This window comes from Capra hircus, chromosome 15 (assembly GCF_001704415.2).
Source record: "Capra hircus breed San Clemente chromosome 15, ASM170441v1, whole genome shotgun sequence".
Taxonomy (NCBI): Eukaryota; Metazoa; Chordata; class Mammalia; order Artiodactyla; family Bovidae; genus Capra; species Capra hircus.
Window position 1 is genome coordinate 1,327,946 of NC_030822.1, and position 15,123 is coordinate 1,343,068.

A 15,123-nucleotide genomic window follows, 5' to 3' on the forward strand; every position below is an offset into this window, starting at 1 on the left:
AAGAAATCACTGGTGAAAACTGATGAGCTATAGAGGTTGAAGATGGAAGTTACAGAATCAGGTGGGAGACACCTCTGAATGGATGTTTCATCGGAACTGGATTTGGTTGATAAATACATCTTTGTTAGGTCAAAAAGAATGGAGAACATTCTAACCAGAGAAAGTGGCAAGGACAAAAATAGGAAGGTATAAAACAAGACAGGTGATAATAAAAGCAAACTTAGAATTTCTGTATGCATTTTGGAAAAATATTAAAAAGTAGTAATATAAATAGTTCATACATTTCAAAGACAAAACATTCTAAGTTCATTAAAAATATCCAGTAAAATTATAGCTTTATAAATACATAAATATACTTTTCCTGAAAATAATGTTATTTAAAAACTGGAAAAAAAACATAGTTAATGAATAAGTTTATATTGATAAAAACTGAACTAAAATAAAATTATTTAATCTTTTATCTTCAATGGGATATTAAGAAACAAAATTTGTTAATGGTGTAATTGCTGAGTTGTGAATGTATTTTTGTGAAACATATTCCAAACATTTTTTAAATTCTATAATTCTGCACTAGCTGTTATGTTTTTCTGTGACTTTTTCTTCCAAATAATCTCACCCTTTTTTAAAATAATTTGACAGGATTTTTCTACATAAGTGATTTCATTGTTTTTCTGTAATTACAGTTTATTCGACTAGTGTAATATTGTAAGTAAGCATTTCTAATAGGTTTTCATCTTCTTTGTCCTAATTAAGTATAGATAGAAATTTAGACCCAGAATTATCAATATCTAAATTTAATATTGTCATCCTCTAGTTAGTATAATCAATAAGTATTTGAAATAAGAAAAATTTATTCTTGCAACAGAAACTTTTCCTTGTCAACTGTTTTTATCCCTGTTGAGGAAATGAAAATATAGAAAAGTGGTTTCTAGATAGTTGTGCCTTTGTTTGAGTGGAAATTTTGACACAATGTATATAAGATTCTTCAGTTTTTCATCATAAGTTGAATACATGAATAATTTATAGCTTATACCTCATAGCTTAAATGATTCAGAAAAATTTGTAATGCACAAATACAGACAACAATATTTTAGTACTTAAAAATACCATAGTTTAGTAGATTTTAAGGAAATAGTATTAAAATTATGAAAAATAAGAAATTTATTTTGTCCCCCATTTCTTTATGATAACAGGACATGAAAGATGACCTTGATCACTACACTAATACTTACCATGTTTACTCTGAAGATCTTAAGAATTGTCAGGAATTCCTTGACTTACCAGAAGTCATCAACTGGAAACAGCATTTGCAGATCCAAAGTAAGTAACAGGAATGGGCTCACATCTCCATCCTAGCAATTTTTTCTTGTCATCCGTCCTTTCTCCAAGCTCCAGACCCTCAGCCTACTGTCAACACTTTTGTTGTTGTTGTTCAACTACAACTGTACATGTAAAGGGAAAGAAACACCATCCAAGCTTGTATGGGCTTCTATAGAGGACTGTACATAGTCCCCGGATAGCCAAGGATTTGTGCCACACTTTGCTGACATAAGCCGAATGTCTTAGGATGGTTGGGTATCAGAGCAGAGCTTGCCCCAGGGATTTTCCTGTGGCTCAGCCAGGAAAGAATCCCCCTGCAATGCAGGAGACCTGGATTCAATCCCTGGGTTGAGACGATACCTTGGAGAAGGGAACGGCTACCCACTCCAGTATTGTGGCCTGAAGAATCTATACAGTCCATGGGGTCACAAAGAGTCAGACATGACTGAGTGACTTTCACTTCACTTGCAGACATAACCAGGGTGCCTTAGGATGGTTGGGTATCAGAGCAGAGCTTGCCCCAGAGACTTCCGTTCTTAGCTCACCTCTCAGGTCACAGAGAACAGGTGTCATGGTTATGAGCACCCCCTCCAGAGTCAGACCACCTAGCATGGCATTTGCATGTGACTTTGCTACGTGATCCTAGCCAGAGACATTATCTGAGATCATGATTTATGTATATAGAATTGAGAATAATCAGTTCAGTTCAGTTGCTCAGTTGTGTCCGACTCTTTGTGACCCCGTAGACTGCAGCACGCTAGGCCTCCTTGTCCATCACCAACTCCCAGAGCTTGCTCAAACTCATGTCCACTGAGCCAATGATGCCATCCAACTATCTTATCCTCTGCCATCCCCTTCTCTTCCCACCTTCAATCTTTCCCAGCATCAGGGTCTTTTCAAACAAGTCAGTTCTTCGCATCAGGTGGCCAAAGTACTGGAGTTTCAGCTTCAGCATCAGTCCTTCCAATGAAGGACCCAAAACACAGCAGTGTTGAAAAGATTCAATGAAATCTTGACCAGGAATTGCTGAGTACAATGCCTGGATGTTTCAGTTCATTTCATTGCAGGTGGGCTGGGCTTGGCAAGGTGGTTGTTCTGTTGGTCTCCTCTGGGTTTACATATGCAACTGCAGTCAGCTGATGGTTGGGCCATGGGCTGGTTTCTCTGGCATGGCCTCACGTATGTCTGAATGATGGTCTGACTGTCAGGGCTGGCTACTTGTGGTCATACCACTATAGGCGCACGCGTCCTCAGTGAGCTAGCCTAGGCCTATTCATGCGGTGTTGATCTCAGCTCAGTTCAGTTCAGTTCAGTCGCTCAGTTGTGTCCGACTCTTTGCAACCCCATGAATCGCAGCATGCTAGGCCTCCCTGTCCATCACCAACTCCTGGAGTTCACTCAGACTCACTTCCATCAAGTTGGTGATGCCATCCAGCCATCTCATCCTCTGTCGTCCCCTTCTCCTCCTTCCCCAAATGCAAAGAGATGGTGAGCCACACTGTGCAAGCATTTTTGAGCCCCTCCCTGCATCAATATACCCTTTCCCAATTGGTGAAATCCAGTCATATGGTCAAGGTCAGACGCAGTGCAGGAGGGGGACTATTCCAGGGAATGGACACAAGGACATGTGGGCAAAGTGAGGACCATTCCTGCAATCATCTCTGCAATCATCTACCATACTGGAAACACAGTAAGTTCTCCATAGATGGTGGCAACTATAATGATGATAGCTCACCTTCTTTGGTCATCAGAACCACATGGTTATGTAGCCCAGGAAACTTAGGTCTTGGTATGACCATGACTGAATTCCTAGACATGTTTTCAATTTTGTAAAACAAGGAAAATTGTACAGATCTTGACTACATAACCCCAGTCATACAGGAGCAACACCAAAGCGTGAGGGGCTCAGACCTGTCCAACTCTCTGTGACCCTATGGACTGCAGATTTTCAGGCTCCTCTGTCAGTGGAATTCTCTAGGCAAGAATACTGAAGTGGGTTGCCATCCCTTTCTCCAGGGGATCTTCCCAACCCTGGGATTGAATCCGGGTCTCTGGCATTGCAGGCGGATTCTGTACTGGCTGAGCCACCAGGGAAGCAGCCCCAAGCCCATCCCCAAAGTTCTCTGTCTATAAACCCTCAGATACTCCTACTCCACTGGAGAGCTTTTCCTTAGAATGGACTTAAATCATGGCACGTCTCCTTATAATCCCATCTAGGTACACAGTCCAGCCTTAATGAAGTAATACAAAATCTTGCAGCCACGAAATCCTTCAAAGTCAAGCGATCAAAAAACATTCTCTATGTGGCATCTGAGACAATAAAGGAACTGACTCCATCCCTGCTGGATGTAAAGAACTTACCAGTCGGAGATGGTAAACCCAAGGCCATGTGAGTTTGATAATAGCTACTCTGCACCACTTACACCTCTCATTACGGAAGTTGCCTCCAGCCTTCTCTGCCTGCTTTTACCCTGGCTCCCCATAACCCATCTTCTTCAAAGCAGCCAGAATAAGCTTTTTAAAAAATGTAATATAAGCCGTGTCTCTCTCCTGCTTAAAATAGGCCACCAGGTCGTCTCCTGTGGAGCGAGTCAGGCAGGCCTATGCTGCCCTCTCTCACCTGTCTTGCCCTTCTATCTCACTCAATCCAGCAGCATCAGCCTCTTTCTCATCCTCCATCCTCACAAGCTCAGCCACAGTCCAGGACTCTTTGCCCTCTCTCCTCCGCCTCCTCTGTCTCTCAGGATAATAGAGGTGGGGACAGATGCAAACCTCTAAACTCACAGACTGTGCTTTTCTCTTGGAACACCCACAGAGACGCAGAAATGTTTAAGCTCTCGTCTGCAGATCCTAGCCATGCAGCTTTGGTGAACAGATTCTGGCTTTTTGGCGGCAACGAGAGGAGCCTGAGGTTCATCGAGCGCTGTATCCGGAACTTCCCCACCTTCTGCCTGCTGGGGCCCGAGGGGACCCCTGTGTCCTGGTCCCTGATGGACCAGACAGGAGAGATGCGGATGGCAGGCACCCTGCCTGAGTACCGGGCCCAGGGGCTTGTCACCCACGCCATCTACCAGCAGGCCCAGTGTCTGCTCAAGCGGGGCTTCCCCGTCTACTCTCACGTGGACCCCAAGAACCAGATCATGCAGAAGATCAGTCAGAACTTCAAGCACGTGCCCATGCCCTGCGACTGGAACCAGTGGAACTGTGAGCCTCTGTGAGCGGCCCTGAGCGGGGCCGGCGTGGGGAGGCCTGAGGGTGTGATCACTATGAGCGGCCCTGAGCGGGAGCCGGCATGGGGAGGCCTGAGGACGCGATCACTGTGAAGGCCTGAGGGTGTGATCACTGTGAGCAGCCCTGAGCGAGCCGGCGTGGGGAGGCCTGAGGATGTGACGGGGGCGGGGCGGTGGAGGGGAGAATAAACTGCGGCTGCGGCCACCATGAAGGCGTGTGGGTGTGATCACTGTGAAGGCGTGTGGCTGTGATCCCTGTGAAGGCGTGTGGCTGTGATCCCTGTGAAGGCGTGTGGCTGTGATCCCTGTGAAGGAGTGTGGCTGTGATCCCTGTGAAGGAGTGTGGCTGTGATCCCTGTGAAGGCGTGTGGCTGCGGACACTGTGAAGGCATGTGCTATGATCACTGTGAAGGCGTGTGGCTGCGGTCACTGTGAAGGCGTGTGGCTGCGGACACTGTGAAGGCATGTGCTGTGATCACTGTGAAGGCATGTGGCTGCGGTCACTGTGAAGGCATGTGTGCTTGGGGCCCCGGGGAGCCGCTGTGAATGGCCAAGAGGCCTGGCCCTGGCCCTGCGCTCAGGTCGTGCCACGCTTGCCTCAGGGGTCTCCGCACGAGCAGCGGCCGCTCCTCCCGTGGCGGGCACACATTCTGCTCCCCACACTCCCGGCACCCCTGCCAGGCTGGCTCATCAGCCACATGTTGCCCTGAACAGATTCCCCTGGGACTCTTGGGGCAGCAGTGGGGAGAGCCTCACCGCTTTGTCCAGGGAAGGATAATACCTCCTGGCCTTTATGACCTAGTCCTGAGTGTCTGTGGCTTTTCCCTTAGTGAAGAGCAAGTAGACCACTCATTAGGCCTGCAGCGGTTACCTCTCTTCTTTCTGCTTCACAGCTACATTAAACATGTTCCATGCAAGGATACATGAGACATTACGCTAAACACCATATGCGTGATATAGCAGGGAGCCTTACTAAGAGAAAGACGTATCTGTTAGCCTGCCCACTCCCTACGGTCACTCCAGAGAAAATGACTCCATGTTGTTTCTGAAAGCTGAGCTTCTTAAAGCCACCAGAAGCCCTCAGACAATAAAGAGATGCTGTGCTGTGTTTAATTGTACAAATTGAAGCTCAGCAGCTCGTGACAGGGACAGCGTGAGTGAGTTTGGGGAGAGGACAGTGGGCACAGCCAGACCCAGCGAGGCGGGGATCTATTGAGGATGCAGCTGAGGGCAGGGTGGCACAGCACACATTTCTGCTGGTCCTCGTGACCTTGGCACCTCCCTTCAGGATGCCCAGCTCTGTGTGGGCCAGACCATTGTCTCATGGGAGAGTCTGGTTGCTGGTGTGCCGAGCTGTTCCTCCTGGTCGGGACGGGCTTGGGGGAGAGCTTCCTGCCCCAGTCCCGCAACAGCCTGAGCACCAGAGCCGGCAGCAAACAGCACCTGCACGAGGGTGATCACCTGGTCAAGAACCTGCTTCCGCTGGTCCGTCTAAGCTTGAAATTCGGCTCTGCAATTGGAGGTTAGGGCCTCTACTCACACACATGCACACATATCAGTACATGCATACACACATACACGCATGCTCAGTACTCTTTTTGCTCCCAGCTCTGAAGCAGTAGCAGTTGGGTGTTTGTGGTCTTTTGTGTCCTTTTGTCCATAATTTGCCTCAACTGTGTGTGCACACACTTATTTTAGTCACTTAAGGTGTGGTCCCCAAAATAGCATCATTGGCATTATTTGAGAATTCTTAGACTCCATCCAAGACTCCTCTAAAAGATAAAGTCTAATAAAGTCTGTCTCCTCTTTTTGTGGTTATATGAGAAAACACCCTTGTACCTATAAGACACACGACATATTTAAAAATTAAAGGGTGAAGTCTGAAAATGTTCCAAACGTTAATAATGTGACTCTAGGTAAAGAGTACCTGGTGTTCATTTTACAATTCTTCAACTTTAATAAGTTTGAAATTCTTCCAACATATAATTTTTAAAGCATTATTAATCATTAGAAGGTTTCGGATTATCCTTTGATAAGAATAATCAATAATCCTCATCAACTTGTTTAAGACTCATTTCTATTAATTTTCTTTCTGTAATTTTCTGTGTATTATTGTGGGTTCAGTTCAGTTCAGTTCAGTTGCTCAGTCGTGTCCGACTCTTTGCGACCCCATGAATTGCAGCACGCCAGGCCTCCCTGTCCATCACCAACTCCCGGAGTTCACTCAGACTCACGTCCATCAAGTCCGTGATGCCATCCAGCCATCTCATCCTCTGTCGTCCCCTTCTCCTCCTGCCCCCAATCCCTCCCAGCATCAGAGTCTTTTTCCAATGAGTCAACTCTTCACATGAGGTGGCCAAAGTACTGGAGTTTCAGCTTTAGCATAATTCCTTCCAAAGAAATCCCAGGGCTGATCTCCTTCAGAATGGACTGGTTGGATCTCCTCGCAGTCCAAGGGACTCTCAAGAGTCTTCTCCAACACCACAGTTCAAAAGCATCAGTTCTTCAGTGCTCAGCCTTCTTCACAGTCCAACTCTCACATCCATACATGACCACAGGTAAAACCATAGCCTTGACTAGGCGGACCTTAGTCGGCAAAGTGATGTCTCTGCTTTTGAATATATTATCTAGGTTGGTCATAACTTTTCTTCCAAGGAGTAAGTGTCTTTTAATTTCATGGCTGCAGTCACCATCTGCAGTGATTTTGGAGCCCAGAAAAATAAAGTCTGACGCTGTTTCCACTGTTTCCCCATCTATTTCCCATGAAGTGATGGGACCAGATGCCATGATCTTCATTTTCTGAATGTTGCGCTTTAAGCCAACTTTTTCACTCTCCACTTTCACTTTCATCAAGAGGCTTTTTAGTTCCTCTTCACTTTCTGCCATAAGGGTGGTGTCATCTGCATATCTGAGGTGATTGATATTTCTCCCGGCAATCTTGATTCCAGCTTGTGTTTCTTCAGATGAATGCATTTCTGTATTTTATAAGCATTAGTCTTCTTTTCACACTCAAATTATAACTTTGGCCAGGGGTTTCCCTTATAGGTCAACTGCTGTGTTCATTTGACATGATCTTATTAATTTTTAAGTATTTTCTTGCTTTCCAGCATGAAAATCTCTAACACTAAAAATAATTAAAAAATTAGTTAAGTCTTATGAAGAACCTGCTTTTCCCCAAAATGGAATCAGCCGCTTTTCCATGTTCCAGTGTTAAAATTGTATTTGAAACCAGAATCTTTACAGATTTATAGATTAGCATCTGTAGAATCTGAAGAGATACACATCCTACTGACTTGCTTTAAGGACAAATTAAAGAATTCAGATAAACTACCGAACATAGTGTCTGATTCTTTGTAAATACTCAACAAATTTTTATCACTGTTGTTACAATTTCACTGGAAACATTCAGGAAACCCTTGAAGCAAGTATGTCCATCAAGATAGGAGGCGTGCACAGATGTTGCTAGCCTGCACGCTAGGGCCCAGGATCTGCAACGAGAAGCCACCACGAGGAGCAGCCCCTGCACGGCAGCTGCAGAGCAGCCTCCCGCGCGCCACCGCTGGAAAGAAGTCCAGGCACATCAGCAAAGACCCAGAGCAGCCCAAAGATGAAGAAACAAATCTGTAAACTATACATACAAAAAATAAAATAAAATATACTTATATACTTCGTGCAGTGAACACAGATAAAGTAATTAGCAGTTTCTGGCTGTTTTAGAACGTCTATTTAGCATTCAATTTACTTACAAGCGTCTCTTTATAGTTGATTTGATTGGATAAAAATTCAAACAAGAGCTCCATCTTTTTTTTTTCTCTTTTTATCATCATATATGTGTTGAAAAAAATTGGGTTGTTTGTCCTGTAGATTTTCCCATATTCTGAATTTAATTTGTTTTTCCAAAGCCTACATGTTGTTTAACCTGTTCTCTACCACCTGAATTTTCTGTAAACTTGCAGTTAGATCAAGAGTCTTGATCAGGTTCGGGTTTAATTCTACAGCAAGAACATCTCATAATTGTGTTCTTGCACTTTCTACTGCATCACATTAGGGTGAATGTTAAGTGTGTTTATTTCTCTTTTCTGATGATCAGATGGATGTGGTTCCAGATACTGTCAGACTTTTCCAACCATTATAATGCTCCCCAATAGCTATTCCTCAGTATTCAAGTATGGCTATGAGAGTTGGACCATAAGGAAGGCTGAGCACCAAAGAATTGATGCTTTTGAATTGTGGTGCTAGAGAAGACTCTTGAGAGTCCCTTGGACTGGCAGGAGATCAAACCAGTCAATCCTAAAGGAAATCAACCCTGAATATTCATTTAGAAGGACTGATGCTGAAGCTCCAATACTTTGGCCACCTGATGGGAAAAGCCAACTCTTTGGAAGAGACCTTGATGCTGGGAGAGATTGAGGGCAGGAAGAGAAGGGGATGACAGAGGATGAGATGGTTGGATGTCACCACTGACTCAATGGACATGAGTTTGAGCAAGCTCGGGTGATGCTGAAGGACTGGGAACCTGGCGTGTTGCAGTCCATGGGATTGCAAACAGTCAGACATGACTGAGCAGCTGAACAACAGCAACGGTCTTGCGAAGCACCCCAGAGGGTGAAGGAGGTGTTGGCACGCGTGAGCATAAAGATTGCACCACACTGAGGACTGACCTTTTGTCATGTGACCCTTGGCCAGGGACCTGAACTCTTACTTCCAGTGAATGATTACTGGTGGTTCAAGGAATTCCTGGAAATTCTCCAGAGGGTTGGAATAGACTTCACTGATGTTGCATTCTGTGAAGGTTAGAAAGAGAAAAAGAAATCCATTGATAAGATTTTGGGGAAAACATGTTGGGGAACCTGTGGGAAGTTGTTCTTTTCACAAAAAACGAAACTGTGGACCAAGTATGCCTCCTGCCATATCCGCAAACAAAGGACACTGGCCACCAGCCACACCAGCCATGCCACACCTCCCACCATCAAAGGCGAGTCCCAGGGAGACTCAGGATGGAGACAGGATTCCCAGCCCCACAGTCACCCCCACATGGTGCACCCCGAGAGGACTCAGGGTGTGAACGCAAGGATGCCGGCCCAGACCAGGAGGCACATGTCAAAGCAGTGATTTCGGTGAAGCTGGACTTCTGCATCTGCCCATACGCAGGACAGTGCTGGGTGGGGGGTGGGGAGGAGGACATGCGCTACGCGTCCGGGCTTGGCACACGCAGACCACTGCATCTGACAGGCACACAAGCCTGAAGGGCTGGTGCTGAAGCTCACGCTCCAGTGCTTTGGCCCCCTGACACGAAGAGCGGACTCATGGGGAAGGTGGAAGGCAGGAGGAGAAGGGGGCAACAGAGGATGAGATGACTGGATGGTATTACTGACTCGATGGACATGAGTTTGAGCAAGTTCTGGGAGCTGGTGACGGACAGGGAGGCCTGGTGCGCTGCAGTCCATGGGGTCGCAAAGAGTCAGACATGACTGAGTGACTGAACTGATATATAACAGGTAAATAGCAAGGTGCCATCATATAGCATAGGGAACTATACCCAACATCTTGTAACAACCTATAATGGAGGAGAATCGGAAAAGAGTATACAGAGAGGGCTGAATCACTTCGCTGTACAATTGGAACTACTACAGCACTGTGAACTAAGTATCTGTCACGTTTCCAAGAAAGCACTAAATTCACTAGCTGGGTGTCTGATTTTCTCTGATTAATAGTGATCTTCCAACGGGCTCACCGCCTGGTTTTTGCTCCAGACTCCCATACATCCTGGCTCTTTACTCCCACTTCAGCGCAGTCCCTTAGAGCTCTCCGAGACGCTGTCTCCTGGGCTTAAAATCCTCAGAAAAATCTGATGAATAAAACATGATTCTCAGCTTCTAAGTTGTGCATTTTTTTCAGTCAAAATGAGTTGGCCTCAATAGATTAACAAAACAGATACCTACCTGTCCCTGAGGCCGGGCGAAGAGTGAGTGGAAATTTGATTATCTGTTTGCCAACATCATCAATCCCAAAGGATTCACGTAGGACACAGGGGAAATGGTACTCAGAGGCTGCAGCTGCCCAAGAAAGTGATAGATAAGCAATGCAGAAATAAGGTTTTGCTTTTTTTTTTTAATTACTTCTTCTGTTCATCTTTATTCCTGAGATATATCACACATAATGACCCAGTCCATTCTTCCTCAGTGGCTTGAGTTTCCTCTACCCCAGCCTCACTAAAGGAGGATTCAAAATCTCCAAATGATTGAGTAACTTGAAGTCCTGAATTTGAGGGGGTAAGTCATACCCCCTGCATAGAGAACTTGAGAGCTCAAAGATCGTAGAGATCATCCAGCTCGATTGAACTGGAGGCCCTAGGAGGCAAATGGCTTCCACGATCAAGCACAGCTGGGTGATGGCCAGTCAGGAGTAAAGCCACGGTTCTCTGGCTCCCAGTACTCAATCCAGTAAAACCCAGATACAGTGGAGAGAAGGCAGGCCAATGAGAGAAAACTGATGGAGGCCAACTTCCTTCCTGATGGCAAGTCTAGTGCTGGGAAACCTTGTTCTTTGTTGTCCAGCCACTAAGTCATGTCCAGCTTTTTGCAACCCCATGGCCTGCTGCACCCCAGGCCCCTCTGTCCTCCACTGTCTCCCAGAATTTGCTCAAATTCATGTCAGTTGAGCCAGTGATGCTGCCTAACCATCTCATCCTGTGCCACCCTCTTCTCCTCTTGCCTTCAATGTTTTCCAACATGAAGGTCTCTTCCAAAGAGTTGGCTCTTCCCATCAGGTGGCCAAAATATTGGAGCTTCAGCTTCAGCATCAGTCCTTCCAATGAATATTCAGGACTGATCTCCTTTAGGATTGACTTAATTTGATCTCCTTGTATCTTCTCCAACACCACCGCTTGAAAGCATCAATTCTTTGGCACTTAGCCTACTTTATGGTCCAACTCTCACAACCGTACATGATTACTGGCAAAACCATAGCTTTGACTAGATGGATCTTTGTCAGGAAAGTGATGTCTCTGCCTTTTAATATGCTGTCTAAGTTTGACGTAGCTTTTCCTCCAAGGAGCAATAGTCTAAATTTCATGGCTGTAGTCTCTGTCCGCGGTGAGTTTGGAGCTCAGAAAAGAAAATCTGTCACTGCCCCCACCTTTGCCCATCTATTTGCCATGAAGTGATGGGACTGGATGCCATGATCTTAGTTTTCCTATGTTGAGTTTAGAGCCAGCTTTTTCACTCTCCTCTTTCACCTTCATCAAGAGACTCTTCAGTTCCTCTTTGCTCTCTGCCATTACAGTGCTGCCATCTGCATATCTGAGGTTGTTGAAGTTTCTTCCCTCAGCCTTCATTCCAAACTGTGCTTCATCCAGCCCAGCATTTTACATGATGTGCTCTGCTTATGAGTTAAATAAACAGGGTGGCAAGATGCAGCCTTGTCATACTCTTTTCCCAATTTTGAACCAGTCAGTTGTGCCATGTCTGGTTCTTACTGCAGGGCACTGTATATGAATATTATTATTGAAACCTTATTGATGAAGACACTGAGGTTCAGAGTGGCTACATTCACACACACACACAGAGGTTTCATTATTATATTCAAACCCCAACGTGCTGAATTCCAAAGCCCACATTCTGTCCATTATCCTTTCTTATGAAAGTACAATGAAAGTACGCAGCACACACATATTTTGATGATAAATTAGCATTTCCAACGAATGCTAGGAGTTTATAGAGATGTCTCAGTAACTCTCTTGGTCACAGGGCATAATTTCATAACATAATTTCATGAACAGTTACTAAGGGGCTGATTACTAAATGATTAGCCCTAGGTTACAATGACAAGTCCACATGAAGGAGATTTCCTTCCAAAAGGCCTTCACACTAAGTAGACCATGTTTTAAATTTAAAGTTGCTCCACACCCCCAATCTTCTTGCCTGTTCATACTGTTCATGGAGTTCTCAAGGCAAGAGTACCGCAGCAGTTTGCCATCCTCTTCTCTGGTAAAGTGAGAGTGTTAGGTGTTAGTCATGCCCTACTCTTTGTGACCCCGTGGACTATAGCCCTATAGGCTCCTCTGCCCATGGGATTTCCCAGGCAAGAACCCTGGAGTGGGTTGCCGTTCCTTTCTCCAGGGGCTTGTCCTAACCCAGAGATTGAATCTGCGTCTCTTATATCTCCTGCATTGGCATGTGGGTTCTTTACCATCTGAGCCAGCGGATAGTTTAGGAAGCATTACTATGAACAAAGCTAGTGGAGGTGATGGAATTCTAGCTGTTATTTCAAATACTGAAAGATGGTGCTGCTAAAATGTTGCACTCAATATGCCAGCAAATTTGGAAGACTCAGCAGTGGCCACAAGACTGGAAAAGGTCAGTTTTCATTCCAATCCCAAAGAAAGGCAATGCCAAAGAATGCTCAAACTACCGTACAATTGCACTCATCTCACACGCTAGCAAAGTAATGCTCAAAATTCTCCAAGCTAGGCTTCAACAGGGTGTGAACTGAGAACTTCCAGATGCACAATCTGGATCTAGAAAAGGCAGAAGAACCAGATATCAAATTTCCAACGTCCATTGGATCAAAGGGAAAACAAGGACATTCCAGAAAAACATCTACTTCTGCTTCATTGACTGCACTAAAGCCTTTGACTGTGTGGATCACAACAAAGTATGGACAATTCGTAAAGAGATGGGAATACCAGAGCACCTGATCTGCCTTCTGAGGAACCTGTATACAGGTCAGGAAACAACAGTTAGAACTGGACATGGAACAATGGACTAGTTCCAAATTGGGAAAGGAATACATCAAGGCTGTATCATGTCCCAATGCTTATTTAACTTATATGCAGAGTACATCATGTGAAATGCCAGGCTGGATGAAGCACAGGCTGAAATCAAAATTACCAGGAGAAATATCAACAGCCTCAGATATGCAGATAATACCACCCTAATGGCAAAAAGCGAAGGGGAACTAAAGAGCCTCCTGATGAGGGTGAAAGCAGAGTGAAACTGGCTGGCTTAAAACTCAACATTCAAAAACATAAAATGAAACTTCCGGTGTTTCATGACTAATTGGAATCTATAGATGAGTTTGGGGGAAATAGTGACATATTAGCAGTAATGACTCCAGTGATTCTTTCTCTCCCTCCATACATCATGGATAGTTTCAATCGCTGTGTCTTTAGCTTCTCTTCCTTTGCAACGTCTCATTTACTGTTAATCATGTCCAGTGTATTTTTCATTTTAGATATAGCTTTTCAAGGCTTCATATGCATCTCCCATTCTCCTCCTCATTATAATCACATGTTCCTCTATCTCTTACACATGTGGAGTAAAATGATAACTATTTAACATTCTTGTTTGCAGGTTCTAACATGTCTGCATTTACTTACTTATAAAGAGAAACCGTATTGGCAAGAATTATTACAATAAGGGGCTTCCCTGATGGCTCAGATAGTAAAAATCTTCCTGCAATGCTGGAGACCCAGGTGTGGTCCCTGGATCAGGAAGATCCCTCAGAAAAGGAAACAGATACCCATTCCAGTATTCTTGCCTGGAGAATTCCATGAACAGAGGAGCCTGGAAGGTTACAGTCCATGTGGTTGCAAAGAGTCAGACACAACCGAGCAACACACACACACATATGCACACACACACGTATGCACACATACATACGCACACACATGCACACACACATTACAAGAAGAAGAAAAGCACTCTTGCAACAGAAAACATTTCACCATATGTTTGCAGGTGTCTCCTCTGTGTCTGACTGTTCTGGTGTGTGTTTCTCTGGTTTCCTGATCCTTTACATACTCACCATTTATTGGATGGCAGACAATTTGAATGACAGGCTGTTAGTTGCTAGGTTCTGTCACACGTATTTATAATGCTGTCTCTTGTCCTGGTGCCTGGTGAAGTTATTGGAATCAATTGGATAATGTCAAGGCTTGCTTTTAACCAGAGTTAGGGTGAATCTAGAAGAGGCAAGGCTGAATTTCATCCCCTGCTAAGCCTGAGCATCTTGCCCGATGCTCTACGTTATGAGATATGTTCATGTCAACTTATAAGAACACAAAGTATTCCCAGCCTTGTGGGACCTAGGGGAAATGGCCCACCCACTCCTCTCCGGCGACCTTCCCCTAGGTTAAAGTCTAAGGGAGTTTCCCCTCCACAGATCAGTACAGAGCCAGAGTCTAGAAGGTTGATTTCCCCAAGAATTCTCCAGATATCCCTCCCTCTGTCTGTCCGTCCGTCTGTCTCTCTCCAAAGCTCCGCCCGGGTCTCCCCAGCCTCCAGTCTCTGTAAGCACAGCTGGGTGAGAGCCTGTGCTCTGGTCAGTTCTATTTCCGTGAGCTGCAGCCTTCACACAGTGAGTTGATTCGATCCTAAGGCTCACGTTTTCTGTTTCCCTTTTCTGAGGGATCATATTTCTATGGTGCCCGATGTCCAACATATGAAAACTGTCTCATTTACTTTGCTGAGTTTTGTCATAGCTTGGGGAGGGAAGGTACATAGTCACATCCTGTTTCTCTGTCTTGCCCAGAAGCAGAAGTATATTCGCTGTTTGAAAACCACATTTTATC

At 45.0% G+C, this 15,123-nt stretch overlaps 1 protein-coding gene across 4 annotated transcripts in view; it reads left to right on the forward strand.

Annotated features, from left to right (window-relative positions):
* Positions 1-4,732, forward strand: part of LOC102176061 (glycine N-acyltransferase) — a 43,361-nt gene extending 38,629 nt beyond the window's left edge. For all 4 annotated transcript variants that reach the window (XM_013969964.2, XM_013969963.2, XM_013969965.2 and 1 more), the window contains exons 4-6: positions 1,194-1,320; positions 3,538-3,709; positions 4,136-4,732. In XM_013969964.2, the coding sequence (XP_013825418.2) occupies positions 1,194-1,320; positions 3,538-3,709; positions 4,136-4,538 (702 nt within the window). In that variant the 3' untranslated portion in view covers positions 4,539-4,732. The remainder of the gene's footprint in view (positions 1-1,193; positions 1,321-3,537; positions 3,710-4,135) is intronic.